Raw genomic sequence first — 27,884 nt, 5'->3', positions numbered from 1 at the left:
AAGGGCGTCGGCTCGTGGTGTCCCTACTTCGAGACACCCAAGTCGGATCAGGGTGTTCCCTTGGAAAAGGCTTAGAGCTCATCGGGAAGAGCTCGGGACCCAGGAGGAGCTCGGGCACTGAGAGAAGTTCGGGATCTCCCACACTTTATGGGAGTCAAGGTTGGTCGGGCGCTAGTCCCCGACAAGTCACTTAACCTGCCGAGCGGCCAATGTTAGACTCAACGGGTCCCTCCCGTCAAGTCACGGTTGTGCTGTTAGATTGAGTTGTTCGTCAAGCCAAATCACGCACACGTGTCCCTGTGCTACGAGGTTGGGCCAAATCACCCTCCATGAGAACTATGTTTTACTTCAAACAAAAATCCCTCTCATCAAGTTTCAAAAATATCAATACGCCTGATATGCCAGTAGAGGCATAGCAGGCAGTATCAATAGTTTTTTTTTCAAATGTAGTTCAAAGGGGGTGGTTTAAGGTTCATCCACCCCCCGAATTGGTCAAAACCCTAATACACCTTCTATAGGGGCATATTAGGAAGCTTATGATATGATACATATCAACTGATACAAGCCAATACGTATCAATATTTTGAATCTTAGTCACTTCCCTCTTATTAAATCTTATATTTAGGGTTATATTTAGGGTATTAACTCCATTCACTTATTGAATTCTACATTAATTAACCATTTTAAAGAAAAAAAGTATGACAAAGGGTCAGGTAGTCCAACAATCTGACCCAGCCTTCGGACGGGCTTGAACACACATTTGAGCCCACGGACTTGACCTCATGCCTAAAAGCCCAAGCCTGACTATATTAGGAGCCAAGCTCAGGATTTGTTAAAAAAGTCCAACCCAACCTATAAGTTAAATCAAAAAACCCTAATATCCTAACCCCTCTTCTCATTCATCTCTTTCTTGTCTAAGCCAATTAGTCGAACCTCTTAGTTTTCACAATGACTCACAACCTCACACCCTAAGGCAAACACTCGCTGATGCACAACTAGTAAACTCCAACAGACCAGCGTGAGTCTTCTCTCTCTTTCTCTCAAACACGAACTCAACATCAACAAACACAATCACCGACAATGCATCCTTTCTTTTGTTAGGTCGAACTTCGAACTCGAGCTTAGGCCTAACAAAATCCTATTTATGAAGAGTAAAAACAGGTCTAAAAAGAATAATTATTTTTATTGATAATATAAATAAAATTCAAATCTAAAACCAACCCAAATTGAATTATTTTCCTATTTGGTGATAAGCTAACAATTAAACCTTTAAAATTAAAAAAGTGAACCATTATAAGTTATAATTAAACAATAACAATAATGAAAAAAATATATGAAGATAGGCAACATTATAAAATACAAAAAATTGTAAAAAACATTTTAAACACATTTCTAATAATATATATTTATCATATATTAAACAAAAGCAAATATAATAAATAATAATAATTTGGGATAAGTTGACTACAATCCCAAACTATAGATAATATAAAAAATTTAAAAACACATTATATGTTATCACCATCGATTGCATGCAAAACACGTACATATTCAATTTATCACATAACATCTTAAAATCTTAAAAATCTGACACCCTGTTAAGCAAATGGGCAATAGCACTTGCACCGATGAGATGATGACCACTGCCGGTATTTAACCCATGCATCTACCTGGTCAATTTCTCACTTTAAATAGATCAAAACAACTAGTGGAACCCTGTTCTTTGGTCATACCGACCACCACCTCACAAATTGTAAATATTACTTCTCCCCATCATTATATAGCCAAAACTCTGAATGGATAGATGACTATCACATAAGGTGTCAATTGGACCGGATTTGATCAAATCGGGCATGAATACCCTGGAACATTTTTGGACCAGTCCAATTCAACGTATTCTTATCTTCTATCAGTGGATCCAATCCGCCCAAATTGATTTAGATTTGGACGGCCCAACCCAAAACCGGATCATTGACAGATTGAAGTCAAATGATGCCTTGGCCCAATAACAATGAAGCCCATCCGAAATCATTCACCGAATTAATTTTCCTCAAAAACAAGAACATTCTCGATCACACACACGCACACCCAAGTGAGACAGAGAGCGAAGAAAACCGCCACAACAAGACTTACCAAAGCGCGGAGAAAAGCTAAATATTTACATTCATTAACCCTAAATTTGCAAACTGAACCAACTCCTAAGCCCAGAAAGGAGATTTGGTTGATCGTTCCATGTATTTACAGGAACCAAATAAGAAAACAAGAAAAGAGGCATCATTTCTACCATGTTCAATCAGGCGGCGGCCTTCCTAGATTTCTTCGCAGCCGGGGACTTGATCGATTTGGGTTGCTTCGGCCTCGCCGGAGTTGCCTTCTTTGCCTTCTTTGCCTTCTTCACACCAACCTTCTTCGCGGGCTTGGCGGCCTTCTTTGGTGTAGTATCAGATTTTTTTACGGATTTTGCCTTCGGAGCGGCAGAAGCGGTTTTGGGCTTCTTGGATTTCTTCTCTGCAGCAACTTTAGAGCCCTTCACAACCTTTTCCTTTTTACCCGACTCAGATAACTTGAAAGAAGCTTTAATTTTGATCAGTTTGCCCTTAGCCACACAGTTTTTCAACTGGAGGGCCAATATTTTCCTGAAATTTGCTGGAAGAACAGCCTTGTGCTTTTCTTCCATATACTTGGCAATGGCGTAAGGGCTTGATCCGCTCTTCTCGTGCAGAGCCAACAACGCTTCCTTGATCATCTGCAGAACCACAATCCACCCATTTAGATTGAAAGATCCATTTAGAAATCCCAAAAGACGTACATAAATGAAGTAAAACCACACAAATTTTAAAAACAAAAAGAATGCAAATTAAAAGGAAAAGGGAAGAAAAAAAAACAAACAAGAGAGCTTCAAACCATTCAGTGCTTTTATGGAAAACCCAATTTAGTTTCAGAGATGCTAAAACAACGTCACAAAGGAAAAAGAAATTGAATGAGGGACGTTACCTGGAAGTAAGGAGGATGAGCCGGATGAGAAGCCTTGGACGCCTTCGCCTTCTTCTCCTTGGGAGCCTTCACCTTCTTCTCCTTCACAGGCTTCTCGGGCTGAGCAGGCTTCTCCGCCACTGGAGCCTCAGCCGGCGGTTGCTCCACCGCCACCGTCGTAGCCTCACCTTCACCGGCCGACGACATCACTAGAGAACAATAACCACGGATATGAACGCTGAAGATATGAAGGAATAATGCGAAAATATTTTACTCTGACGAAATTCAAAATCACGAGCAATCACAATTTATAGCAGACTCTGGTTCTGGTCTCGAAAACAAAGCTAAACTCTAATTGGCTGGTTTCAGGTCACACGGATCGCAATCTTTTCTAAGAACCGATCTTGACCGTCCATGTGGACATTTATCTAAACGTTATATTATTAGCTTTTAACTGCATAATAGATATCTGCATTGTCTTTCCCTTCTTATCCGAAGCAAACACAGAGATGACTTGACAAAGGGTTTCCATTTGTTCCTTCCTAGAATGTGTCATTCTGTGCTTCCTTCTCATCTTTTAGCCCAAATTTCTCAGTGTCTGGTTGGTTTCTCTCGATGTTGTTTTTACTGGATTAAAGAGGAGAAACCAAGGATTCTAATGAAACCTTAATGGGTTAAAATGGTTACCATTTGAGCATCATTTTGGGGCTTCAAATAAAACCAGATTGTTAACTAATTGTGGAGTCTAGGAAAGTAAGAGACGCCAGACGCCCATTGTCTTGTTTGTTTCTTCCTTGGTGGTTATACACTTATGGTATAGCCTATACAAGCATACTAACACAAGAAAACCAAACACAAAAAGAAACAGAAAAGAAGATACCGCACTTTCAGACTGTCATTCCAGGGACATTCTAAAGATAGAAGGGGCCAAACTAGAGTAGCACAACCAAAATATCTAGCAATTAAAAGTCTTAACAACATTTCTTGAATTAGAAAAGATAGAAATTGCAAACAAAATAAAAATTATGATATTGAAAAACAAAATCAGAAAATAAAAATTGTAGAAAAACATCAAAAATTATAGAAAAACTCAGAAATTGCAAATAAATAACAAAAAATACAGGAAATTTTATAGATTGTAGAAAATAGAAAAATGTAAAAAAAATAAATAAATTATAACAAAACACTAAAAATTAAAAAAGAAAAAACAAGAAAATTGAAAACTGAAAAAGACCATTTTTCCTCTAACTCACCATTCAAGGGTAATTTGGTCACGAAAATTGTTATTTATGCTAACATGGACACCTCTATTAAGAAGCATTAATGGTACACTAACCGAAGGTGAGTTTTGGAAAAAAAAAACTTACTGATATGATGAGTTTTAGACATTTTGAAAAGTTGTGAGGAGTTTAAGAGAAATTTTGAAAACTCATGGTGAGTTTTAGACAATTTCCCATAAATTAATAATTCAAATAACATAAAAGCACTTTTAAAATCTACCTAACAAAAATAGTGTCTTCATCTAGGTGATGGTAACAACTTACATCATTTTGGGTCAAATGGGTCGATCCATGTTGTCACGATTAAATAATAAAATGAAAAAATATATAAAATAAAAGAAATAGAAATTAAAAAATTGGGATCATTTTTAACATGCATATTAGACAAAAATAAGTATGATAAATAAGAAATGTTTTTATTAATGATGGAAATGGAATGTAAATTTAAAACCAATTAGAAATAAAAATATTTTCCTATTCTACTCATTAAATCCTATATTTAAGATATATTTTTCTCATCCTTAAATTCTTGTAATTAAATCCACAATATTAATTTTAGTAGTATACAAATAAATATTTTTGAAACAAAACTGATGTAGGGTGATTTGGCCCGACCTCGTAGCACAGGGACACGTCGACATGGCCTAGCTTAAGTGACAATTCAGCATGACAACCTGGCCACTACTCGGCACAACGAGCTCGCCGAGGCCCAGCCAAACGACTCAGCGGGTGTGACAGCTCGTCAAGAAGCAAGGCCCAGCTCGCCCCGAACCTAAGGGTGGAGCACCCCGAGCTCCCCATGCAAAGAGACCCGAGCTCCTCCTGAGACTCGAGCTCTCCCTTCCTAAGAAGGAAGCACCCCAACTTTTGGCTAAGTGTCCCGAGGGAGAAACACCTCGGGACAGTACCATCGAGACTCTTGTTCGTACTTGCTTAAGGCTCGCCTCCAGTGCGGGCACCTCGGTGTACCTCGGCACCTTGGTGCAAGGCAAACCTGCCCCAGGTGGTTCGGTGCACAGTAGCTCGGCAAACTGCAGGGAGATCTGCCTGACATCCATGCTGCTTGACATCCGTACTTGTCGAATCCGGAGGCAGTGATCGGATCCCTTGCCAGGCGGCGTTCTGCCTGCCGTCTCTGAAAGGCATGGCACGCCTGACGAGTTTGTACCCTGCAATAGCAGCATGTAGCAGCAGCCTGCACCTGCCACCCCTGCCCTAGCAATAACGGCTAGGGCAGTGGCGGTTACGCCTTATGTGATCGAGCTCCAGTATAAAAGGACCCTGACCCTCACGAAGCAAAGGATTTGAAGCTAGCACTCTCAACACTCTTAACTCTCTGTGTCTTCTTTAAATTTCCTCAGAGTTCTAACTTAGCCATCGGAGTGTTCCCGCCGGGAGAGCTCCCCGGGAACCCTTCACATTCCTCTTCCTCTCAGGTGTTGTCCGTCACAACTAGGAGCAAACTCTCAACCAGCTAGGAGTGCCCAGATTGTGTTGCATCATTTGGCGCCGTCTGTGGGAACACTTCAAAAGGCCTTCCTCTAACTTCTGTGAAACCTTCTCCTAAGAACTCATCAGCAACACCTATGACTTCCTCCAGCAACGCCGAACGCCGGAACACCCCTGAGGAACAACCCCAGTTACCCATCGTCTGCATTTGGCAATTCACTGTCCCCCTCTCTGTGGACGGGGTTCCAAGTCTGAACGTGCCTCAAACGGTAGCACTCGTGACTGATCCATTGCCTTCTGCAATCGGAACAACCTTCACTGAACCCACCATCCTCCCTCCGGTGGCCAGCCAAGGTCAGCTTGAGGATCTGATGCAATGCATGCGAGCCATGCAAGCTCAGATGCAATGGTTCTAGCAACTCCAGTTCTACCAGCAGCAAGTGTTGCACCAAGTTTCTCAACATCAGTATCAGCAACAATTTCCTTCACTCCCTCCTCGGCATCTAGTTGCGTAGCCGATCTGAAGCCCGCAAACACTCCACTCGTAGGATTCAGCGGTGAGGAGGTCAGGCCATTAGGGAGAGTCACTGTACCTGTGGAGGTCGGCACCTGGCCTAGTGTGGTAAGGATCAGCCATGAGTTCCTGGTGGTCGCGACCCCCTCCCTGTACAACGCAATAGTAGGTCGGCTCATCACCCACGCCTTACGAGCAGTAGTCTCCACCTACCATCTGGCGATGAAGTTCCACATAGACTTCGGAGTCGGAGTGACGCGAGGTGATCAGCTCGAGTCCCGCAAGTGCTACGTAGCCGCCCTCAATGGAAAGGCCAAGGTAGCAAATGACCTGCGAAGCAGTTTGCGGATCAAGTCGTGCCTATCGAAGAGACCATCCCCATCTCGGCTTCGGCAGAGGACCCAGCTCGGGTACTTCAGATCGGTGCTTCTGTTGAAAAACCCTTGCAATCTCAACTGGTAAGTTTCTTACTCGAAAATTTAGATGTTTTTGCATGGTCAGCGGCAGAAATGCCCGGCATAGACTCCAGCATTATAATTCATAGGCTCAACACTGATCCTGTAGTTAAGCTCGTTAGACAGAAGAAACGCAACCTAGCCCCAGAGCGATGGAGGGCAGTCGACGAGGAAGTCGAGAAGCTCCTTGTAGCCAATTTTATCATGGAGGTTCATTACCCGAGCTGGGTAGCCAACCCCGTTCTCGTAAAAAAGGCCAACGGTAAATGGCGCATGTGTGTCGACTACACCGACCTGAACCGAGCTTGCCCAAAGGACTGCTTCCCACTTCCCATGATCGACCATCTAGTGGACGCGACCTCGGGGCATGAGTTGCTGAGCTTCCTGGATGCCTATTCGGGCTACAATCAGATCAGGATGGGCCCAGATGATGAAGAGAAAACTGCTTTCATAACCGAGTTCGGCCTGTACTGTTACAAGGTCATGCCCTTTGGGTTGAAAAACGCTGGGACCACTTTTCAAAGACTTGTAAACAAACTGTTTGAGCCACTAATTGGCAAAAAAGTAGATTGTTATGTAGACGATATGGTCGTCAAAACCCAATTTTCACATGATTACATTCAGTTTTCGAAATTTTGCGTAGATTTAATATGAAGCTAAACCCCAACAATTGTGTCTTTGGTGTCACATCAGGTAAATTTCTAGGGTACATCGTTAACCGGTGAGGCATTGAGGCCAACCCGGACTAAATCAAAGCCATCCTAGAAATGAGACCACCCCGAAAATTAAAGGAGGTCCAGAAGCTGAACGGCCGGTTAGCCGCTCTGAGCCGCTTTATGTCCAAGTCAACAGATCGCTGCCTGCCTTTCTTTAAGGTCATAAAAAGCAAAAGGCTTTGAATGGACCAAAGAGTGCCAGCTCGCGTTCGACGAGCTCAAAAGGCACCTCGCTAGCATCCCAGTCTTAACCCGACCCGAAGTGGGTGATGTTTTAGAGCTATACCTCTCAGCAAGTGACGAGGTGGTCAGCTCGGTACTAATAAGAGAAGTAGATCGGGTCCAATGACCCGTCTATTATGTTAGTAAAGTGTCGTAGGGAGCAGAGACCAGGTACCCAGAGATAGAAAAGTTAGCATATGCACTGGTTATAGCAGCCCGAAAGCTCCGCCCGTACTTCCAAGCTCACACCATCGTTATCCTTACCAACAAACCTTTGAGGCAAGTTTTGCTCAAGCCCGAGGTCTCGGGAAGGTTGATAAAGTGGGCCATCGAGCTCAGCGAGTACGAACTCCAATATAAACCGCGAACTGCTATCAAGGCCCAAGCCTTAGCAGATTTTGTCATAGAATGCACCTTTAGCTCCGAAGTCCCCAGGCCGGTGGAACACGAGGCCCCCAATACGGGAGAGCTCGGGGTTCCCGGGCTGGTTGAACCTGAGCGCCGTGAAGTAGCAACCAGCGCAACATCTCTCCTAGTTAGGCCAAGTGCGAGCTGGGACGAGGAACCTTGGATCCTTCACGTTGATGGCTCGTCAAACCGGCACAGCAGCGGAGCTGGGATTGTTCTGTAAGGGCCAAGTGGTGTGAAACTGGAGTACGCACTACGCCTTGAGTTCGCGGCATCCAACAACGAAGCAGAGTATGAGATGCTACTAGCCAGGCTGGATTTGGCAAAGGAAGTGAAAGCCAAACACATTGTCGTCTGCAGCGATTCCCAGCTCGTGGTCAATCAGGTTATGGGTGAGTACGAAGCTCGTGAGCCAACCATGGTAGCATACTTGGTCAAAGTGAGAGGAGCTCTGCTCAACTTTCGGTCACACTTCATCCAACAAATCCCGAGGTCAGAGAACGCTGAGGCCGATGCCCTATCCCGGTTAGCCAGCACTGGTGATAACACCATGAGGACTGTGTATATAGAGAACTTGCCTCGGCCTAGCATTCTCAGGGGGGCAGAGGAGGTCGCTCCCGTTGTTCAAGCAGAGCCGAGTTGGATTGATCCGCTCACGAGCTTCATGCTACACAGGACCCTCCCGGCAGATCGTAATGCCGCCAGGAGAGTAGAGCGTCAGGCAGCCAAATACATCGTGATAGACGGACGACTATACCGAAGATCCTACACGCTCCCCTACCTGCGCTGCCTGCGACCCTCTGAAGCCGAGTTCATCCTCCACGACACTCATGAGGGCCTGTGCGATGGACACTTGGGGGGCAGAGCCCTCGCTCAGAAAGCACTACGATAGGGGTATTACTAGCCAACGATGAAGGCTGATGCGACTGAGCTCGTCAAAAAATGCGACACAAGTGTCAGAAGCACGCCAACATCCACCACCGACCTACCACCGACCTAAAGTACCTCACTAGCCCATGGCCATTCGCGCAAGGGGGGATTGACTTACTCGGGTCATTCCCACCAGCTACAGGACAAAGGAGGTTCCTGGTGGTGGCAGTCAACTATTTCACGAAGTGGGTCGAAGCTGAACCTCTCGCAACAATCACAACCCGGAATGTGCAGAACTTCTTTTGGAAGAACATAGTGTGTCATTTTGGGTTACCTCGGGTACTGATCTCCGACAATGGTAAGCAGTTCGAAGACATCAAATTCCAAAACTAGTGCCGAGACATGGGAATTCAGCAGAGCTTCACCTCGGTGGCACACCCTCAGGAAAATGGTCAGACGAAAGTCACAAACAAAGCTATTCTCCGCGGACTAAACGTGCTACTAGACCGAGCTAAGGGACTATGGGCAGACGAGCTGCCCAGCGTATTGTGTGCCTATCGCACCACAGGAGAAACTCCTTTTAACCTCACCTACGTCACCGAAGCAGTCATTCCAGCCGAGATCGAAGTCCCCTCGCTAAGAGTAGAAGCGAATGAAGACGAGCTATGCACCAATCTCGACTTGCTTGAAGAAGTACGAGACCTTGCATACATCAGGACCACGGCCTACCAGAAAAGGGTAGCTCGATACTATAACACCAGGGTCAAAAAGCGGACTCTCCGCGTTGGCGACCTGGTTCTCCGTAAGGTTATGGCACCTGAGCCCGGTGTTGGCAAGCTCGGTCCAAACTGGGAAGGACCCTACCGAGTAAAGCGAGTACTCAGGGAAGGAACATACGAGCTCGAAACCCTAAAAGGGGAACGAGTACCTCGGGCATGGAATATTGTCAACCTAAGGTAGTATTACCTATAAATAACTGAGTGAACCACAAGTCACTCTCAGGGCTTAAGGGCCAAAACGTCGAGCTGACAGAGACCTCGGCGCAATAAAACCCAGTCGCTCCTATGCCATGGGCGAACACTGAGAGCAGGCCACGGGCCTCTCGGGGCTCAAGGGCCAAAATGCCGAACTAACAGACTCCGACATAATAACCTAGCCACCCCTATGACGCGAACAAATTCTAAGGAGCTAAGGCACGGAGCTGACCAAGGAGCTCGGCACCACAATACATGATGCATCGAGGGCGCAAGCAGACTAGCGGATTCCGCGACGCTTATCTCACCTCGGCATACGACCAGAAGACAGTTCGGGCACATGCCTTACTATGCCTTATTGTCAATCACCTCGGTGTACACCAGAGGACAGTTCGGGTACATGCCTTACTATGCTTTACTGTTAGTCACTTCGGTGTACGCCAAAGGACAGTTCGGGCACATGCCTTACTATGCCCTACTATGTCAATCACCTCACATACTCAACCATGATAGCTCGGATAAAACAACACTTGGGAAAGAAAGATCAATTTCATTAACAAGTAAGTTTTGTACAATGAGCTTGCCAAAAAAAAAAAAACTGAGCTCGCAGGCTCGGAATACAAGGACAATCACTTCAGGGGCTCTTCGGTAAGCCTCCCCTAGGTGGTGATGGCACTTGTGTCAAGCTCAAGGTACGTGTGCCTTATCAACCACCTGCTGAGCTTGAACCCCTTGCGGTAAGCCTCCCCTAGGATGGCATCGAACTTATCAGACTGGATGTACTCCGCGATAGTCTTGACCTTCGTCTCCTTTATCGCTTGAGTGAAGATCTCGGTCTTCTCTTCGAGGTCCGCCTTGAGGAACTCCACCTCGTGCAGGAGGGTCTTCTTATTCTCCTTGAGGCCTTCCGCCTCTACCCTGAGGGTGTCCAGCTCGCCCCTCAGCACACCCTTCTCGTGTGCCAGTTCGGCTTTGAGGGCCTCCACCTCACCCCTCAGCATGTCCTTCTCGCGAGCTAGCACGTCCTTCTCGCATGCTAGCTCGTCCCTCTCCGCCGTCAGCACCGTAATAATGTCCCTCTGACCCATGGCGCTGCTCTCCAACTAGTGGATTTGCCCGCGAGCTGCCCGCAGATCGGTATGGGCAGCACGGGAAGACTCCTCGGTGGTCAGAGCCCGCTTCAGGTTCCTCTCGGACTAAAGAGCGAGGGCGTGCACGATGGAGTTCACCTGACAAAGGAAGTTAGTTAGTACCGGAGAAAAGTATATATATAAAAGGAAAGGAAAGGAAAAATAAGAGAACTTACCACCATAGCATGGGTGGCAGCCTGGGCTCCGAGCTGAGCAGGGTTGAGCATATTGGCCCAGGCCAAGATTTCCTCGTTGTAAACGACCCCTTTGCTTTTTCGAAGGCCGCACTAGGGGACCAAGATACTTCGGCCCTCATCCGGGTTCCCCGAGCTGGAGACCGCCGTCTCGACTGTACAAATTTGCTCGGCGGAGACTTTGGCTGCTACGTCGGAAGCCCCGGTGGCAACCTCTGGCTCAGCTGCCGCCCCCATAACGGGCTCAGCCGAAGTCTTGGGCTCCCTAGGCGGTATTTCCTCCTCCAAGTCAATAATCGGAGGAGCCCCAGGGAGCTCAGGCTTGGAGGTTGGAGCCGGCGGAAGCTTGGGCTCGGGAGTGGGGGCTGGAGGTGACTCGATACGGGCTCTCTTAGCAGCCCGCTTCTTCCTTCCCTTCATGTGCTTGAAGAGCCGATCTCCCTTAAGTTTGTCTGCCTCCATGGGACCTGCAACAGAGCTCGACATTAGTACTCAAGTAAAAGAAAGGAGCAGGCCAGACAACTAAGGTACTAACTACCTACCCGGACTCAAGCCGACCTAGATGAGCATATTCTCGGTGATGAAGTCCTTGAAACTACAACCGACCTCAGCCCACGATTGGAATGTCTCCCTGGTCTTCGTGTCGAGGATGATGCCGGGGTCTTGGATACCGCCCTCAAGTGAGTAGGGAAGGGCCACCCCGCAGGGTTCCGGACTACGAAGTAGTCCTGCTTCCAGGCCGGGATCTTGCTAGGAAGCTTATGCATCAACTTGAACCCCGGGCGAGGGGACGAGTAGTAAGCCCTTCTGTGCTCGGGGAGAACGCATGAAGCGCTCTTCTTGATGGTGAGGATAGAACAGAATATGTTCAAGTTAAGGGGGAGGACATACTCATAGCAGAGGGGGATGGTTCCGACCACGTTACGAACCGAGTTCGGGTGAAGCTGGTCTATCGTAACATTGAAGTGATTCAAGACCTCCACTATGAGTGGATGGAAGGGAAGGTGCAGCCCGGGTATGAGCTGCTCCCGAAAGATTACGACCTCGTCAGGGCCGTGCTCCCATGGGAAGTTACCCGCGGGAATACTATAGGTGTACTCCTTGGGCAGGTTGTACTGTTGAATGAGTTGATAGAGCCTCTCCAGGGTCATAGTGGAAGGCCCGAACCTGTCTGGCATTCGACCTCGGTGAGAGGTGGACGCCAAGTTACCCGAGGCCACCTGCGCCTCGGGGGACTGGACTCCGATAGGGTTACCCTGAGCCGAGGTACCCACCTCGGGCACCTCGGGCTCATCTAACTAGCTATCAAAGGAAGACATAACGAGATCGAAGAAGAGCTAGGGTGACTCATCGAAAAGAGATGGACCGAACTGGGAAGAACTGACCTGAGCTGAAGGCTTTAGACACGAGCTCAAAACTACAACTAAAGATTTGTGGCGAAGGAAAATGGCCAGGACCCTCGCTATTTATAGCCACTATACGCGGGCATCAACGGTTGAGATTGAAATGATCTGACTATCCTCATGAAAATCGGTTGCGCGACCTTCGAGGCAAAATCAGTTTAACGTGTTTTTTGACGTTCGCGGAGTCTATAACTCGCGTGACGTCCGCGCGTAGACCGTACGCGACCCGAGCTGCGCTTGGAAGAACCGAGTAGAAAACCGATCCAACCTATGAGCTGGCAGACAAGACAGTTTGGACTCCGAGCAAAATCCACCCGGCAGACTGCGGACTCCCCACGCTAGATCGACACCCCTAGCACGAGGAGTGGGGGGCAATTGATGTAGGGTGATTTGGCCCGATCTCGTAGCACATGGACACGTGGACATGACTTGGCTTAAGTGACAATTCAGCGTGACAGCCTGGCCACTACTCGGCGCAGCGAGCTCGCCAAGGCCCGGCCAAACGACTCGGCGGGTGTGACAGCTCGTCAAGAAGCAAGGCCCAACTCGCTTCGAACCTGAGGGTGGAGCACCCCGAGCTCCCCCATGCAAAGGGACCCGAGCTCTCCCTTCCTAAGAAGGAAGCACCCCAACTTTTGGCTAAGTGTCCCGGGGGAAAAACACCTCGAGACAGCACCATCGAGACTCCTGTTCATACTTGCTTAAGGCTCGCCTCTAGTGCGGGCACCTCGGTGCAAGGCAAACCTGCCCCAGGTGGTTCAGTGCACAGTAGTTCGGCAGACTGCAGGGAGATCTGCCTGACATCCGTACCTGCCGGATCTCGTGGCAGTGCTCGGATCCCTTGCCAGGCGGCGTTTTGCCTACCGTCTCTGATAGCAGCAGCCTGCACCTACCACCCCTGCCCTGGCAGTAACGGCTAGGGCAGTGGCGGTTACGCCTGATGTGACCGAGCTCCAGTATAAAAGGACCCCGACCCTCACGAAGCAAAGGTATTGAAGCTAGCACTCTCAGCACTCTTAATTCTTTGTGTCTTCTTTAAGTTTCCTCAGAGTTCTACCTTAGCCATCGGAGTGTTCCCCGGGAACCCTTCACCTTACTCTTCCTCTCAGGTGTCGTCCATCACAGCTAGGAGCAAACTCTCAGCCAGGTAGGAGTGCCCAGATTGTGCTGCATCAAAAACCATTTCCTTCTCACCTGGTGGTGGGCAAGCAATTCGACCCTTTGGGGTCAAATGGATTAATAAATAATATCATATTTAAATAATAAAAAATTAAAATAAATAACTATAAAATGTAAGAAGTATTTATATTAATGATAAAAATGGAATTCTAAATTTAAAATCTACTTAGAAATGAAATGATGTCATAATCAAATAAAAAAGTTAATAATAGAAAATACAAAGAATCACAAAAAAAGATAAAGAAATTTTGGGCATATATTTAGTGTTATATATTCTTAAAAAATAAAATATTGGGTACCTCACTAATATTGTGCATTCATTATATTGAAGAAAAATAAGTTTTATACATAAGAAATAATTTTATCAAATAATGGAAATGTAATACAAAATTAAATGTCAACCTAAAAATCAAACTATTTTTCTTTTAGATGGTGGGTTAGTGTATTGAGTCAAATGATACCACAAACAAACAAAAATTAAGTGCGATAAGTAAAAAATATTTTATATAATGTAAATGAAATATATAATTTAAAGGGAAAATTATAGTCAAAGTCAGTTGTACATTTAAAATTAGGTTACAAGTTGGTCTAGAAACCAACAAAACTTTGACAATTAGCTCTTTATTTCAAATTATAAAAAACCCCTGCCATGTCATTGAAGCTTATATGGTTGCTGACAACATGGGACTCTTAATCCATGCTGGACACAGCAAAAATCCTATATCGAAAATAGGTTTTTAGTTTCTCTCCCACTTCATCAGTCTCTTGATCTCCCTCCCTTCTCTCTCACTCTCATAGTCATCTCTTGATCTCTTGCTCCCTCTGTCTCTCCCACTCTTTTAGCTTTGGTCTATAACCAAATCAAGAGTGAAAACCAAAAACTATTTTTATTTATTTTCAAATATCACAGTCGTTGAGAAAATAAAGATGATTGTGAGAGTGAGAGAGTGTGAGGGGAGATTGAGAGAGAGAGAGAGAGAAAAAAACTAAAACCCCTTTTTTTCCAATCACCCAACATTAAAGGGCAATTTCTAATTTTAAATGTACAACTGGCTCCCACTATATTTTTCCCTAATTTAAAACTAATCCAAAAGTAATGCTATTTTCTTATCTAGATGGTGGGTCAATGATCCAACTTTTCAAGGAAACCCATGATGTCATAATTGAACAATAAATATTTAAAAAACGATAGAACACCAAAAATGAAAATGTACAAAATTTTGTTGAAAACATTTCTAATGTTATATATTCATCATATTAAATAAAATAATTGTTAAAATGAAATTTATTTTTATTTATGATAAAAATGAAATACAAAATTTAATAATAATAAAAAAATAATAAAAAAATAATAATAATAATAATAATAATAACAACAATTGTTATTTGTTACAAGCATTTAAGTTTATTTTTAATCATATTGTTACTTTTGTTAATTTTCAATTTCTATCTTAACTATGATATATCTAAAATTTAAATAATTAATATGAAGAAAAATTTCTCACAGACAACGTATATATATATAACAAAAAATATAATATATATTACATATTATATAATATTATTATTAGTAGCAAATAGTGAAACGAACCGTTGTAAATGTGGCTTCAGGCTTGGCACGTACTCTATACATCATGAACAAAATCTAAGTGGACAAGCAGGCAGTTAGGATTCAGTGCGCTTGGACTCAAAGGGATTTTCTCTTCGAGTCCACTAAAATTTTGACACATCACTTCATGCTTAACTGGCCATCACTTACAACCGATTGGAGCTTAAATAAAAATTGATAAAAGATATAAAAAAAAATCTACATTCTGCAACTTGCTAAAATGACTTGCAGAGCAGTCTCTGCGAAACCCTGTGACTCAAACCTTCTCCCCCCAACCAATAACGACAACAAGCCTTATCAATGGCGTTCAAACTGCAACAAAACAACAACTGTAGATTTTAGCGACGATAACAATGGTATTAACGAAAAGTTTCAAACATCAAAGTATTCAAAGGTGAATGAAACCCCAAAATATAGAAGGCAGAAACTGAGAACAAAAAAGCTAATGAACCTGCTGATTTGTGTCCAAGAATCATTTGTAAGACTGAAGATCCTAACTCTAACTCATTTTGGCAAATTGTCAACACTGATCAAGTTAATGAACTCATTGATTTTTGTCCGAAAATCCTTAATACCACTTTTCCTCATTAAAATATGAAACCCAAGAATCCTTTGAAAATAGAAATTTTTTAGAGCCTAAAACCCTGTGCGTGACTGCTTGAATATATTTTCTTGAAAAGATATCTTTAGAAAATTGGAGTTATTGTTTTTACTTTTAGAAGCTTAGTATGGAGGAAGAAGAAGATGTCTCGTGTCTTGCAAATCCAGAGCCAAAACCGGGTTTGTCTTCCCATTAATAGTTGGAGGAGCAAGGCTTGAGTTGCGTTTGGATTGAGAATGTAAGGATTTGTCTTACAAATCCAAAGCCACAACCGTAAGGAAGGTTTTGTCTTCCCGTTAATGGTTGGGGGAGAAGGGTTCGAGTACGAGAACATGAGGGTTTCGAACTTTCTATCAATATTTAGTTAAATTTTTTTGCAAAAATTTTATATTTATCAATTTTTATTTAAAAATATTTTTATCAATCATAACCCGCAGCAAAACTTCAACCGGTCGCCGGTGATGACCAATTTAGCACCGAAAGACGTGTCAAAATTTTAGTGGACTCGTAGAGAAAATCCCTTCGAGTCCAAACGCACTGAATCCGAACTGGCATGCGCTTTCTGGTGACGTGGCACTGTTCGAAGCTGGTCGTCTTTTTTCTATCAAAGTCAATGTGTGAGTCATCATCGTCATCATATCAGGCCTCTTTTGATCATTGCAATCTTCACGCACCCGTAAATTGATCATTGCATTTCACGACACTCTTCATCAAACCAGACGCTCTCTAGTGGTTCCCCGACGAAAATCCAACCATCCAAGACAGTCGAATCTTCTCGGAGCAGACACCACGGAGGGATACCATAGATGAAAAGTGTACGGTAGATCGGCATTTCGCTACATTTTAATGTGGTAGTTGGAGGAATACAGAATCTAGGCCCTAAGCTCCCAAAATTTTAAACGCCCATGGGGCTCGTGACGTTAAGGCTACTTTATTAGAAGAAAACGAGGGAAACATTAGCAGGAGTAAAAGACGACAATACAGTAGAATAATAGAAAGAGACACATATAAATAGCTTCCCCTCTTGAACTGTTTATTGGACTAGCGAGGATTCGATTGAAAAATCTTTGCAATTTTCTTCATCGCCTTCCATCGTCTGCAGTAAGTTTCTGTTTCTCTGCATATCTTCCCTGTTAATGTTCCTTAAAGCGGATTCTTCGTCTTTTTTTTTTTCTGTTGTTTTTCGTTTACTGAAAAACCCTAGCATCGGCAGGCGTTTCTCTAATTGATTTCTAGGCTTCCAGTCAACCATTTCTTTGTTATCTCTGTTGTCTGGATCGGATTGCTTTTAATATTTGATTGAGTAGAGTTCGTTTGCCTTGAGCTCGATCTTTTTCACTTCCATATCTCCTCCCTTGAATTTTTGATTTTTTTGTAGGTTTCGTTTTTTTTTTCTGTTTTTTTTTTTGTTTTTGTCATTATCGAGAAATTTCCTTTTTGGAGCAATTCATTCCATGTTCGTATAATTTGATCTATATTGTTATACGACATTACAAGCTCTGATGTCTGATTGGTGTTTCTGAAATATGAGTTTTGTCCAGGAATTTAAATATGTCCGTGAACCCTAATTCTTGAGTTTTGGTATAGCGATCACTAGACTTTCATTCCAAGCATCCGGGAAGCATGCCTTCGAAGTTCAGTCATTGCTATAGCAGATGCCCCCGTGATTCCGGTTTCTCTGTACTTCTCTCAATTTGTTTTTTCACAACATAGTAGACAAAATGCCTATAGCTCATTGAAAGATGCCCAATCCCGCGGGAGAAAATTCTCTCTGTCTAGACCTGTTTTGTTGCAACTGAGAACAACTTTTCTCGTTGGCATCCTGGAGAAAAAGCTTCTATATCATTATGTCCTTTATTGTGTTAAAGTTTCTTGTTCTTGTTCTTCTTCGGTGTTGATTCTCCTCATCCTACTGATCTTTCACCAAAGTAAACTGCATGAGAATAGGGCCGCATTTCAGGTCTGCTGAGAGGCATTAATCTACGCCTTTCAATGTGAATGATGTCAATATACAATTATGTCATATATCTGAATTTCTTAAAGTTATCTGATGGGCACCCCCAAACATTTCTCTTTTCTTGTGTCTTCACCTCTGTTTCCAGAAAAGGAATCAATTCAATAGGCTACTATATAAGAATGTATCTGGTATGGAACATACTGGCTAGAGTGCTAGACTGGCTTTTGCCATTTTGTGCCAGTAGGGATCACTGATCACTGAAGGATCGACTGCAAGTTGGCAACTAAATATTTTAAAATGGGGACTTCTGCCTGTAGTTTATGGTTTGAACTTAGAACCTTCAAAAGGAAGTGATGGTGCCATTTACTACTGCAACAAGAGGTCATTTTCTGCATTATATTATGCAACTTTAATTTAGTTTAGTTGATTTGAAACTAATACATTGTTTTAAGGAAAACTTAAGTTCAAGAATACCAGTACTTACAAAATGAAAAAGAAGTAAAGAAAGAGTATCAATACATAGACCTGAGATGATAAAGCATCAGTAGCAACTTGGGGAACATTCTTTGTTGCTCTTCGCCTCTTCCTTCATAAGTCATATGGTCTACTTGACTGGTTTCCCATATGCTTCTTCAGGATGTTATGTCATTTCTGTTTTCCATGTCCTTATTGAAAAAATAGCCTGTTTTCCATGCACAATATATTTTTTGATTGATAATTGATTATGAAGCTGTCTTAGAGATTTCAGGAAGGGTTATTTGGGTGAGAAAGGCTTGAAATCTAAAGGTGCAAATTAGACCAATTTTCATCAGAACAAGATATTGAAAATTAGAATTATTTGCTATTCTATGTAGTGCCATCCTTGATCCTTCTTTTTTCTATTTCTTCTGGAGGACATCTTGAACGTTTCAGAGATTTTTTTTGGATAAATAACATTTCAGAGAATGTTAAGGAATAAAGAAAGACTAACCATGTTAGCATATTGACAATGGATGAAAAATATAGCATCCTCTAAGTTAGAAAGTTAGAAGTGTTTTAGAAGTCTGTTATTTCATGTTACTTGACTGGATTTCGCAACCATCTTCTGATTTTTAGGAATTTCATTGAAAAAAGAAAATGAAAATTCTGGTGCATGGATAGTAGAAAAGTACTTCATTACTCAAAGTGATCATGGTCAGCCACTAGCGCTGTTGGTACTTCTTTCCATTTTCTGGTTAGAAGTCTTCTCTTTTCATTATAACTTTTTGTCTTGTTACTGATAAAAAAGCTAGTTGAAATGTGGGAGACAAATGATTATATAATGATTGGTTTCCTTATTGTGTTTGAAAACAAAGTAATGGATATCTTGCCTACAGAAGATTGACCTTTATATTACCAATTCAATATAAAGGGTTGGGATGAAGGTTTTTCATTGGGTCAATTGTGGTGGTGCTTCCAGAAATGCCATATTGGACTGAGTTGTGTATGGAGACAATTAATTGCTATATAGGCAGTGAGCATCAAAGGGACTCTTCGACATAGTGTTTTAAAAACTGACCTGGAGGTCGGCCTAGTTTCCTGTCCAGGTGATGGGTCACTGGCTTGAGCGTCTGGGCTGAACAGATCAATCCATTAAAAACAACAATAGCCCTTAGATCAGAATATCATGTTAGTTAGGTTTCATTTGTTTATTATCTTTAGACAGAGAAAGAAAGGTTGAGGAAGAACAAGAATACCATTACAGCTGTGACCTCTCTCTCTCTCCATCATTGGTCGGGATAGTTGGGTCCCATGCTGCCCACTCTCTTTCCTCCATCTCCTTCTCTCATCCAAAGGAAGTAATTAAGATGGGATAGTTTTTTTTTAAGTATTGATATTCAACAAATCCAAATTTAATATATTATAATTTATAAATCTTAAATATAAAAATAAATTACTGAATTGATTTGAAAGTGGTTAACCCATGGCCTGTTGTCTAGGTTGATGGTTCAATAACCTGGGTCACTAGGTCTTTGACTTGGTGAGGGTTAATCCGAACTGGCATTATGACTGGGTGATGGGTTTGAATAGTTTGAATGGCCAGGTCCATGCAAGTTGAAAACACTTCTTGGATCTTTACACACTTGAGGGGAACTGCTTGCATCAGGATATTGCTATAAGGATGTCATAATTGAGTGAACAGAATAAGTGAAGTTTGTTACCTGCGTGGATTATAAATCAGAATGTAGAATGAAGCTCTTCCAAAAATGTTTCTATGTGGTTTTATCTTCTTGGAGTTTTTTGTGTCAGTTACATGCAACGATGTAGATAAATTACCTGCGGAGCAATAGGAAGTTGAGAACTCATAGATATCTATTCTCTTGACTTGTAAAAAGATAAACTTCTGTTTCCTATCAATCTTTTGAGATTATCCATAATGCTTCCTCTCCATCCCATGCTTGGTATTTGTGCGTTAAATGTTTATGCATTAGTTCTTCTTCATTCTCTGAGTCTGAGCTTCATGAAGCTTTTAAATAATGACTTACAATATGTCCAACAAAGACCAATTTCTCTGGTGATTCTTTTCTAGGAATGTAATATTGTACAATTCCATAGTGCAAACTATGCCAATAAGGACACCGAATTTTATATATTAGTGGTAATGATAATATTGATTTACATGATAAAGTATTAAAAAGATTTCAGAATTTATAACTTAAAGTAATTAGTAGCAAGTGTTTCTGATGAGAGTATAGATGCTTAGAGCACAACTGTTGAAGATTTTAGTTCATTCTTACTTTTTAAGCCACAATATGATGGTGGGTAACACATAGCATAGGACATGAATGGAAGCAAAAAAGTGGATGGTCTATGATAAGATACAAAGAGTGGAATCTGTACATTTGTTAATCAAAATTGTCACTTTTCTGAGGGGCGAAATTTGATGTGCCTAGAAGTATCTAAACATGTTAATATTGGTGATTTTTAGAAGACTATTTACTTATATAACAAGTGCAAATTCATGCAATTTGGCTGTGGTTTGTATAAGTATGGTCAAGATGCAAGTCTGGCGCGAATTAATGTAGGGGCTTCAAGATCATTCACACTAAAAAAACTAGTTCTAAAAATTATTTGTTTTTGTACTTGAGAACTGTACTTAGGTACTTTTAGATTAGATTTCCCTTGGAGTTTGAATTCTTAAAGATATATGCGTATAAATATATTTTTCAGTTGTCAAAATAGGAGTTGTTCAGGAATTGGGAAGCGAATAGTTGTATTTAATTCTAGGTTTGAGTTTCTGGGTGTTCAAAGAATGCTTGGTATCTTACTAGTGGTGGGTAAATGGTAAATATGTCAGCACATGAAACAAGTTGGTTTTTGAAAATTGAATAAAGCTTTAGCTTGTGTTAGTTTCCTTTGGTTGTGATTCTAAAGAATTCTATTCTTTGGTGTTGCTCCATTCAAGACCTCATACTGAGTTTAGTGTGACTTCATATTTGGCTCAGGAAGAGAAGTATGACTTTGACTTAGGAAGACACTGACAGTCTGACTCCTCTAATTTTCCATCTCTTGTTTATTGTTTTGAGTTCGTAATTTTTCTCAATTGTTTACATTTGCATTTCAGTTCTGACCAGTTTTTTCTTCATGAACTTGTTAAAATCTATTCACCATACTTGTGATACTTCATCAGCCTAAAGTCTGTGTTTGTTTGAGGGAACAGCTACTGTGAGATAAAGGAATAATTGCAGGAAGATTCAAATAGCAATTAGAGAAGAATGAGATGAGTTACACTGTTATCGAAAAATAATCAGAGATTATATCATAGAATTGTTGCGGCAATTAAGAAGAGAAAAGCAATAGAGTTTAAGTGAGACTAGAAGAAGAGAAAAAAACACAGGGAAGAGGGTAGAGGTAACTGGATGGCACAAGCTCCCATACAATTAATAGAAACATAATTTTTGGTCATCAAATTAGCTCTAAATTTTCTACCTACAATGTCTCGAGCTTGGATCTCCCATTTCATACTCAAAATTAGACTAAGAAGCTAACCAGAAATGATTTTTAATGCAGTAGAAGATGGGTAAACCCATATACCCATTAGGACATTCCAATATGGATTTGGACTCCCAAAACAACTTCAGCTGCTGACTAATAATCCTACTAAATCTATACAGAGTAAAAAAGCATCTCCATGATAAACCTCAGTTGTGGTGCTAAAAGGCTCATTAGAGATCCATTGGATTCAAGACCAAAAATCGCTTTTAACTAATACTAAATAGTTTGGGTTCAAGAGGGAATTTCCATAATCACTACTTTTCAAGGGTTTTTTTTTTTTATGAATTACTTTTCAAGGGGTTATTCACAACCTTAGACAAAATTTAATGCTTATTATCATTCTCCCTCTATTTAAAAGATGCATTTTTTTTCTGTTTATTAAGATGATTGCTTTTCCTTTTATTTATCTCCAGTGCAGTTGCATAAATGGGATATAGATAACCTGAAGGCATATTTTATCACATGATGGATTGGTGTGGTATCATAGTTCTGGTAATAATTGCATTCTGAATTGAATATGTTTTGCTGCCAAACAAATTCTTACTAGTTTGATAACCGCTGGTTAATTCCTGCATATTAATCAAGAAGGGGTCTAGAGTGGCCATTTGGGTTTAAGTTGCAACTGAGATGGATTCCAAGGACCACAATGAGATTGTGGATGGTCTGGCTAGGTCAGGGGTTAACAGTGTAAACGCACAGTGGGCTAGCATGACCATAGATAATTGTGTATTCTGTAATCTTTGTGCTGCGTTGGTTGGACTGTCATTCTTTTGTTTTGGTGCCCCTCCATGTTTTTTATGTAATATTTTTCCCTGTTTAATCTTTATTAATAAAATTTTGTTATAGATAAAAAAATATTTGAGGATTTCTACTTTTTGGCAGCTTGGAATTCTTAATAAGAAGGGGCCAACTGTCTCAGTTCGTCAGAATGAGAATTTTTGGTGCTCGTGTTATGCCATTTTCCCCTTTTTATTTCTTTTAGCTTCCGGCCTAGTATGTCTGTCTATTGGATACAAGTATACAACGGTTAACTGAATAGTGATGTCTCTGAGACCCATTGTTCATCTAATTCTTCTTGTTTTAGAGTTGCTTATGTCTCTTCTACATTTCTGCATTGTAGGTTTGAGGACGGCTTCATAGCTTTGGAACCTACATCTGGGCAAAGTACGTGTTGATTGTGTTCAAGTTCTGTTCTTGTAATTATACTGTTTCCTGAAAAAAAAAGTTCTCCTGATTTAAATTAGCTTTACTCAGAAAATGAAATTTCATTGCCCTATGTTAATTTTAGATGGTGGGCTTCCAGATTGGAGATCTGTCTTTTTGAATATACTCGATGTTAATCCTAGGGCAGACACCAGAAATTAGTCACTGTCATTACTCCTGAAAGTGGATGCAACATGGACGATGGTAGCCAACGTGAAAATGGGAGACACAAAGATCAGTACAAGACAGTTCACAGTCAGGTATCAAGCTATGAAAAATCTATGTAGATGACGTTTAATCTATGGTTAAGTTGGATTCTTATTATAGTTCTTAATTTGGGGCCAATTTGAAAAAAAAACATTGCACCGGAAGTTTCTAAGCCATCTATATCTATATTTGTAGAGGAAAGGGGAGGTCAAGAGTCGTCCACCTCAATGCTCTCATGGTTCTTATATCCTTCCATTTCTCACACATGTGGTTTTTTATTTTTAAATTAAATTATTAAAAATATAAGAAGTTAAAATAAAATTCTTTTAGGTTTTAATTATCTCTAATAAAACCCATCATTAGCTTCCTCGATAAGATCATTCTTAAATAGTGTTTGGAACATCTCCTTTAACCCATTAGATTCCTCCTTTCCTCTTTAAGTCTCTCATCCCTTTTTGGCTTTGTCTAATAAAGTAGAGGCATATAAGTTAGATGGATCGGATTAGGTTAACGACCAATCCAAGACTAACCCTAACCCTAAATATGAAACCTAGACTGGAGCCAAAACCCAAAATTGCCAACCCAAACCTAACCGAATTTCAATTGAACCTCATGCAATCCATGGGCTTACTTGCTAGTTTCTTACCATATGCAACTGTTGATAATCTTTCCTGTTATGTGATTATTACAGTGGATGATTCCCCAACATCAGATGAAGCAGGTGATGGCCCTCATGGCTGAGAGGGATGCTGCAATTCAAGAAAGGAATGTGGCCCTAGCAGAGAAAAAGGCAGCATTGGCAGAACGAGACATGGCATTCCTACAGCGAGATGCCGCCATTGCTGAGCGGAACAATGCCTTAATGGAAAGGGACAATGCCATTGCAGCCCTAGAGTACCGGGAAAATGCCTTGAGTGGTAGTGGTGTACCAACATGCCCACCTGGATGTGGAGTCCCGCGTGGGACAAAGCATGTACACCATCTAACCCATTTGACAGAAGCTCCTTACCATGCGAGGGATATGCACATAACTGAAGCCTACCCTTTATCATCAGCTCCTGCTGAGGCTCACAAGCCTCGGAGAGCTAAGCGAACCAAGAAAGAGAGCAAGGCAGTGCCACTTAAGAGGTCCCAACAACCCTCAAGCAAGGGTAAGAAAGGGGGAGAGGACTTGAACAAACTGGTTACTGTGGCCAAGTTACATGACTGGAGGAGTGGACAGGACGCAAATGGAAGTGGTGAAGACTTGAAAAAGCAGCTGGCAGTGTCAAAGCCCGACTGGAAGGGCCAAGACCTGGGCTTGAACCAGGTAAACTTTGATGAATCAACCATGCCGGTCCCAGTTTGTTCATGTACGGGGGTCCTCCAGCAGTGCTATAAGTGGGGGAATGGGGGATGGCAGTCTGCCTGCTGCACCACCACCTTGTCATCGTATCCACTGCCTGTGATGCCAAACAAGCGTCATGCCCGCATTGGTGGTAGAAAGATGAGTGGTAGTGCATTTACTAAATTGCTTAGCCGGCTGGCTGCACAAGGCCATGATCTTTCTACCCCAGTTGATCTCAAGGACCACTGGGCCAAACATGGGACAAATCGGTACGTAACCATCAAATAGTTGGCAAACAGATTAAGCCTTTTTTTTTGACCGGGGAAAATGAAAATATGGAGCATATACAAGAGCTTAATTATTTATAATATCCATAGATCAAACTAGGGTAGATGAATCTGGCGGACATTCTCTTCCTTGGCACACACTCTCTCCCCCCTCTCTCTGTTTGTGTGTGCGCGTTTCAATTTCAAGTTGGGAAAACATGGTCGTTCAAAAGTAGCCAGTAGCCTGCCTTGTTCTACTTGTTCTTAAAAACGCATCAGAACCCGGGGAAGAAGATGCACATGTGAATGAAAAGGACGAGTGAATATGTACATATATAATAGTTCTTTTTAGCTTTTACGAACTCACAGTTGCCTTTTTCCCTTTTGAGTTCCTAAAGTGAGTGAACATTTGGGTTGCCAGATACTGCGCAATGTGGTATCCGATATTCCGATTGTTCAAATTTTAATTTGATGGAAACACTTAAAAGTGCATATACTTGTGTTCTTTTTGGTCATAAATTTTATTAAATTAAACAATTGGCTAGTTTTATTCATGAGAAATTTTTCGGATAAGTATGGACAGGCTCAATGCAGATTTCTGAATTTCACTGCAGGTCTAGAAACATTCAAAATGTCAAAAACCCCTACTTTATACACCAATGCTCGCCCGTGAATTGGCATCAATTTCAAGTTGGCATCCACCTCAATTATACTTTGGGCCTAAAATTTCTTATCATAGTCGTTCTCTCTAAATTTTTTCTCAATTGGGAAAGTTATTTAAAGATTAATTAACTTTTGCTCTCTTTACCAAAAAATGAACATGCCATAAAGAAATTTGTCACAAAACCATATCAAACCCAGGCAACAATGATTGCATTGCAAGGAGCTATTTTGTTTCAAGGCTCGGAGGAGGCGGTTTCTTCCTTGGATGTTTATAAAAAGTTGAGAAAGTTAACCAAAAAATATTTATGCAAAAAGTCACTTCTGTATTTTAGAAAACTATGATAAATTTCAATTTGGCAGAACTAGACTGTAGAAAATATTTTCAAGTAAAAGAAGAAAAAAAGTCACTATAACACAAAAATGAAAAATCTAATTAATCAAGATAAGCTATTCGGAGCAAGAGTCCATGCTGGGCAAGTCTGCATCAGGATTCTCACGGAGCCTTTGAATATGTGCTCTTAACCTATCAATTCGACACTTGAAAGTCTGAACAATCTTATCAAGTCGCTGACAAAGCCATCCGGAGTGCGCTCGTCATAATTATCAAGAGCTTGCATCCTAGGCTGCAAGCTCTTCCGACTCCCTTAGCGATGATTCAGAGCTCAAAAAGAAAAAAAAAAAAAAATTCTCCTACAAACATTTACAGTAACTACAGCCTCGAAGCCATAATCGTGGTGTTGGGGAATTCACACGAATGGTCTAGACGAGCAATCATACTATTTAAAACACGTTTGTAAGGGATGGTATAAATGATGCAAGGTTAGGGGTCCATTCAACAATGTCAAACTGACCAAACTGATCAACTTGGCCTGACTCAACCTGATTTGGCCAGTTTTAACACTGGTCGGTTTCAGGGTTGTAAAGATGGGTAAGCCGATAATTCGGGGTTGTAAAGATGGGTAAACCGATAATTCGGGGTTGGAAAGATGGGTAAACTAAACCGAACCGAGTTATTTAACTAGATTATCTCCATCCTACTTCTTTCTAGTTACTAACTTTTAGCATTAATTTTTTAGTTACTTCTTTCTAGTTATTTATTAACTTAGTTATCTATTCTTTCTAATTTTTATGATTGGCATTAATGGCAAGCATTGCAAGGCAAGCAAAATCCCTAGTCCTTACACTTTTAGAAAGATTGGCTTCTTGCATTTTTGGAAAGATTAAAAGAGAGGTTCTCTACTCTCTAAACATTGCAAGTCCTAGTCTTTTTCCAAATTTCATTATTCTTTAACTCTTTCTTTCTTGGTTCGCCTCCTCACGGCTCAAGCATTCTCAAGATTTTCAAATTTCAACATCACTCATTCACTTGGCTCTCCCATCTTCTCAAATCTCAACTCTCAAGTTTCAATTTCTCAAGACTCAAGCATCACATTCGCAAGTTAGTATTTTTTTATTTAATATTTTTAAAATTTAACGCATGTTAAAAGTTGATATATTTTATTTGTGTTTTGTTTAAGCTTTGAAAAGAAAATCAGGTTATTTATGATATATTTGCACAAAAAAACTTTAGTTTTATATGAAAAACCTAATCTATTTAAATATATATTTTGGTTTTAATTTAAATATATATTTTATATTTAAAACTGTCAAATATAAATATTTCAATTTTGCATAAAAACCAAAATATCTGAAAAAATATATCTAAAAAATATATATTCTGATATATTTGTATATATATTTTGGTTTCAAATAATGCCCATACATTATCAAGGATAATCAAATCCGAAGTCTAGTTGGGTATCAAACTTTTGGAGTCCAATGATGACTTTAGCGGATAGGGCCCAAGCTAAACAACCCTTAATAAGCTCAACTTGGAAGTTATATGCATATATGGTAAATTACACTACATTAGAATTAAATAAAAATTTTAATTTATAAAAAATCATAGTTTTATAATTAACACGGGCCTCTTTATCAACATAAAATGTGCAAGCCCGAGCCCGAGCCCGAGCCCAACCCAACCATCGAGCCTAGATCTTGAGCCCAAGCCTAGCCCTTATATAAAGCCTTAAGCTCAAGCCTGAGACTGAAGCCCGATCTGTACACAAAATTATTAAAAAAATACCCAAACAAGAAATTATTGAAAATTAGCTGTTTTTTTATAACTATGGTATTTATTTAGTTATTTAATTTATTTTTACTGAAAGCAAATGCAAATTAATTTTATAGTAACTAATATGCAAAAATAAATGATGAAAATACTGAAAATT

At 41.2% G+C, this 27,884-nt stretch overlaps 2 protein-coding genes across 11 annotated transcripts; one reads left to right on the top strand and one right to left on the bottom strand.

Annotated features, from left to right (window-relative positions):
* Nucleotides 1-2,129: 2,129 nt before the first annotated feature.
* Nucleotides 2,130-3,266, bottom strand: LOC104602052 (uncharacterized). Its single transcript, XM_010265609.3, has 2 exons — nucleotides 2,995-3,266; nucleotides 2,130-2,746 (listed from the first exon to the last, which is right to left on the bottom strand). The coding sequence occupies exons 1-2, from the start codon at nucleotides 3,178-3,180 to the stop codon at nucleotides 2,294-2,296; spliced, it is 639 nt and encodes a 212-aa protein (XP_010263911.1). The 5' UTR covers nucleotides 3,181-3,266; the 3' UTR covers nucleotides 2,130-2,293.
* A 13,543-nt stretch (nucleotides 3,267-16,809) lies between these two features.
* LOC104602053 (protein BASIC PENTACYSTEINE6) lies at nucleotides 16,810-25,443 on the top strand. Of its 10 annotated transcripts, none has more exons than XM_088890301.1 (5): nucleotides 16,810-17,078; nucleotides 17,519-17,657; nucleotides 23,069-23,112; nucleotides 23,300-23,411; nucleotides 24,050-25,443. In XM_088890301.1, the coding sequence occupies exons 4-5, from the start codon at nucleotides 23,346-23,348 to the stop codon at nucleotides 24,971-24,973; spliced, it is 990 nt and encodes a 329-aa protein (XP_088746427.1). In that variant the 5' UTR covers nucleotides 16,810-17,078; nucleotides 17,519-17,657; nucleotides 23,069-23,112; nucleotides 23,300-23,345; the 3' UTR covers nucleotides 24,974-25,443. The 10 variants fall into 10 exon arrangements, with proteins under 10 accessions (XP_088746427.1, XP_010263922.1, XP_010263915.1 ...); XM_010265613.3 differs by lacking the exon at nucleotides 17,519-17,657 and adding an exon at nucleotides 18,080-18,315 and having other exon boundaries at nucleotides 16,815-17,078; nucleotides 23,237-23,411; XM_010265618.3 differs by having other exon boundaries at nucleotides 16,815-17,078; nucleotides 23,252-23,411.
* Nucleotides 25,444-27,884: the final 2,441 nt, after the last annotated feature.

The sequence above is a fragment of the Nelumbo nucifera genome, chromosome 6 (genome assembly GCF_055504915.1).
Source record: "Nelumbo nucifera cultivar China Antique chromosome 6, China Antique-T2T, whole genome shotgun sequence".
Lineage (NCBI taxonomy): Eukaryota > Viridiplantae > Streptophyta > Magnoliopsida > Proteales > Nelumbonaceae > Nelumbo > Nelumbo nucifera.
This window is presented reverse-complemented; position numbering and strand designations above follow the sequence as displayed.

Coding starts and splice junctions, on each gene's coding strand:
- LOC104602052 (XM_010265609.3), bottom strand. CDS start 3,180: ATGTCGTCGGCCGGTGAAGGTGAGGCTACGACGGTGGCGGTGGAGCAA. Junction 2,747..2,994: donor CTCATCCTCCTTACTTCCAG/GTAACGTCCCTC, acceptor GTGGTTCTGCAG/ATGATCAAGGAAGCGTTGTT.
- LOC104602053 (XM_010265620.3), top strand. CDS start 23,346: ATGGACGATGGTAGCCAACGTGAAAATGGGAGACACAAAGATCAGTAC. Junction 23,412..24,049: donor ACAAGACAGTTCACAGTCAG/GTATCAAGCTAT, acceptor TGATTATTACAG/TGGATGATTCCCCAACATCA.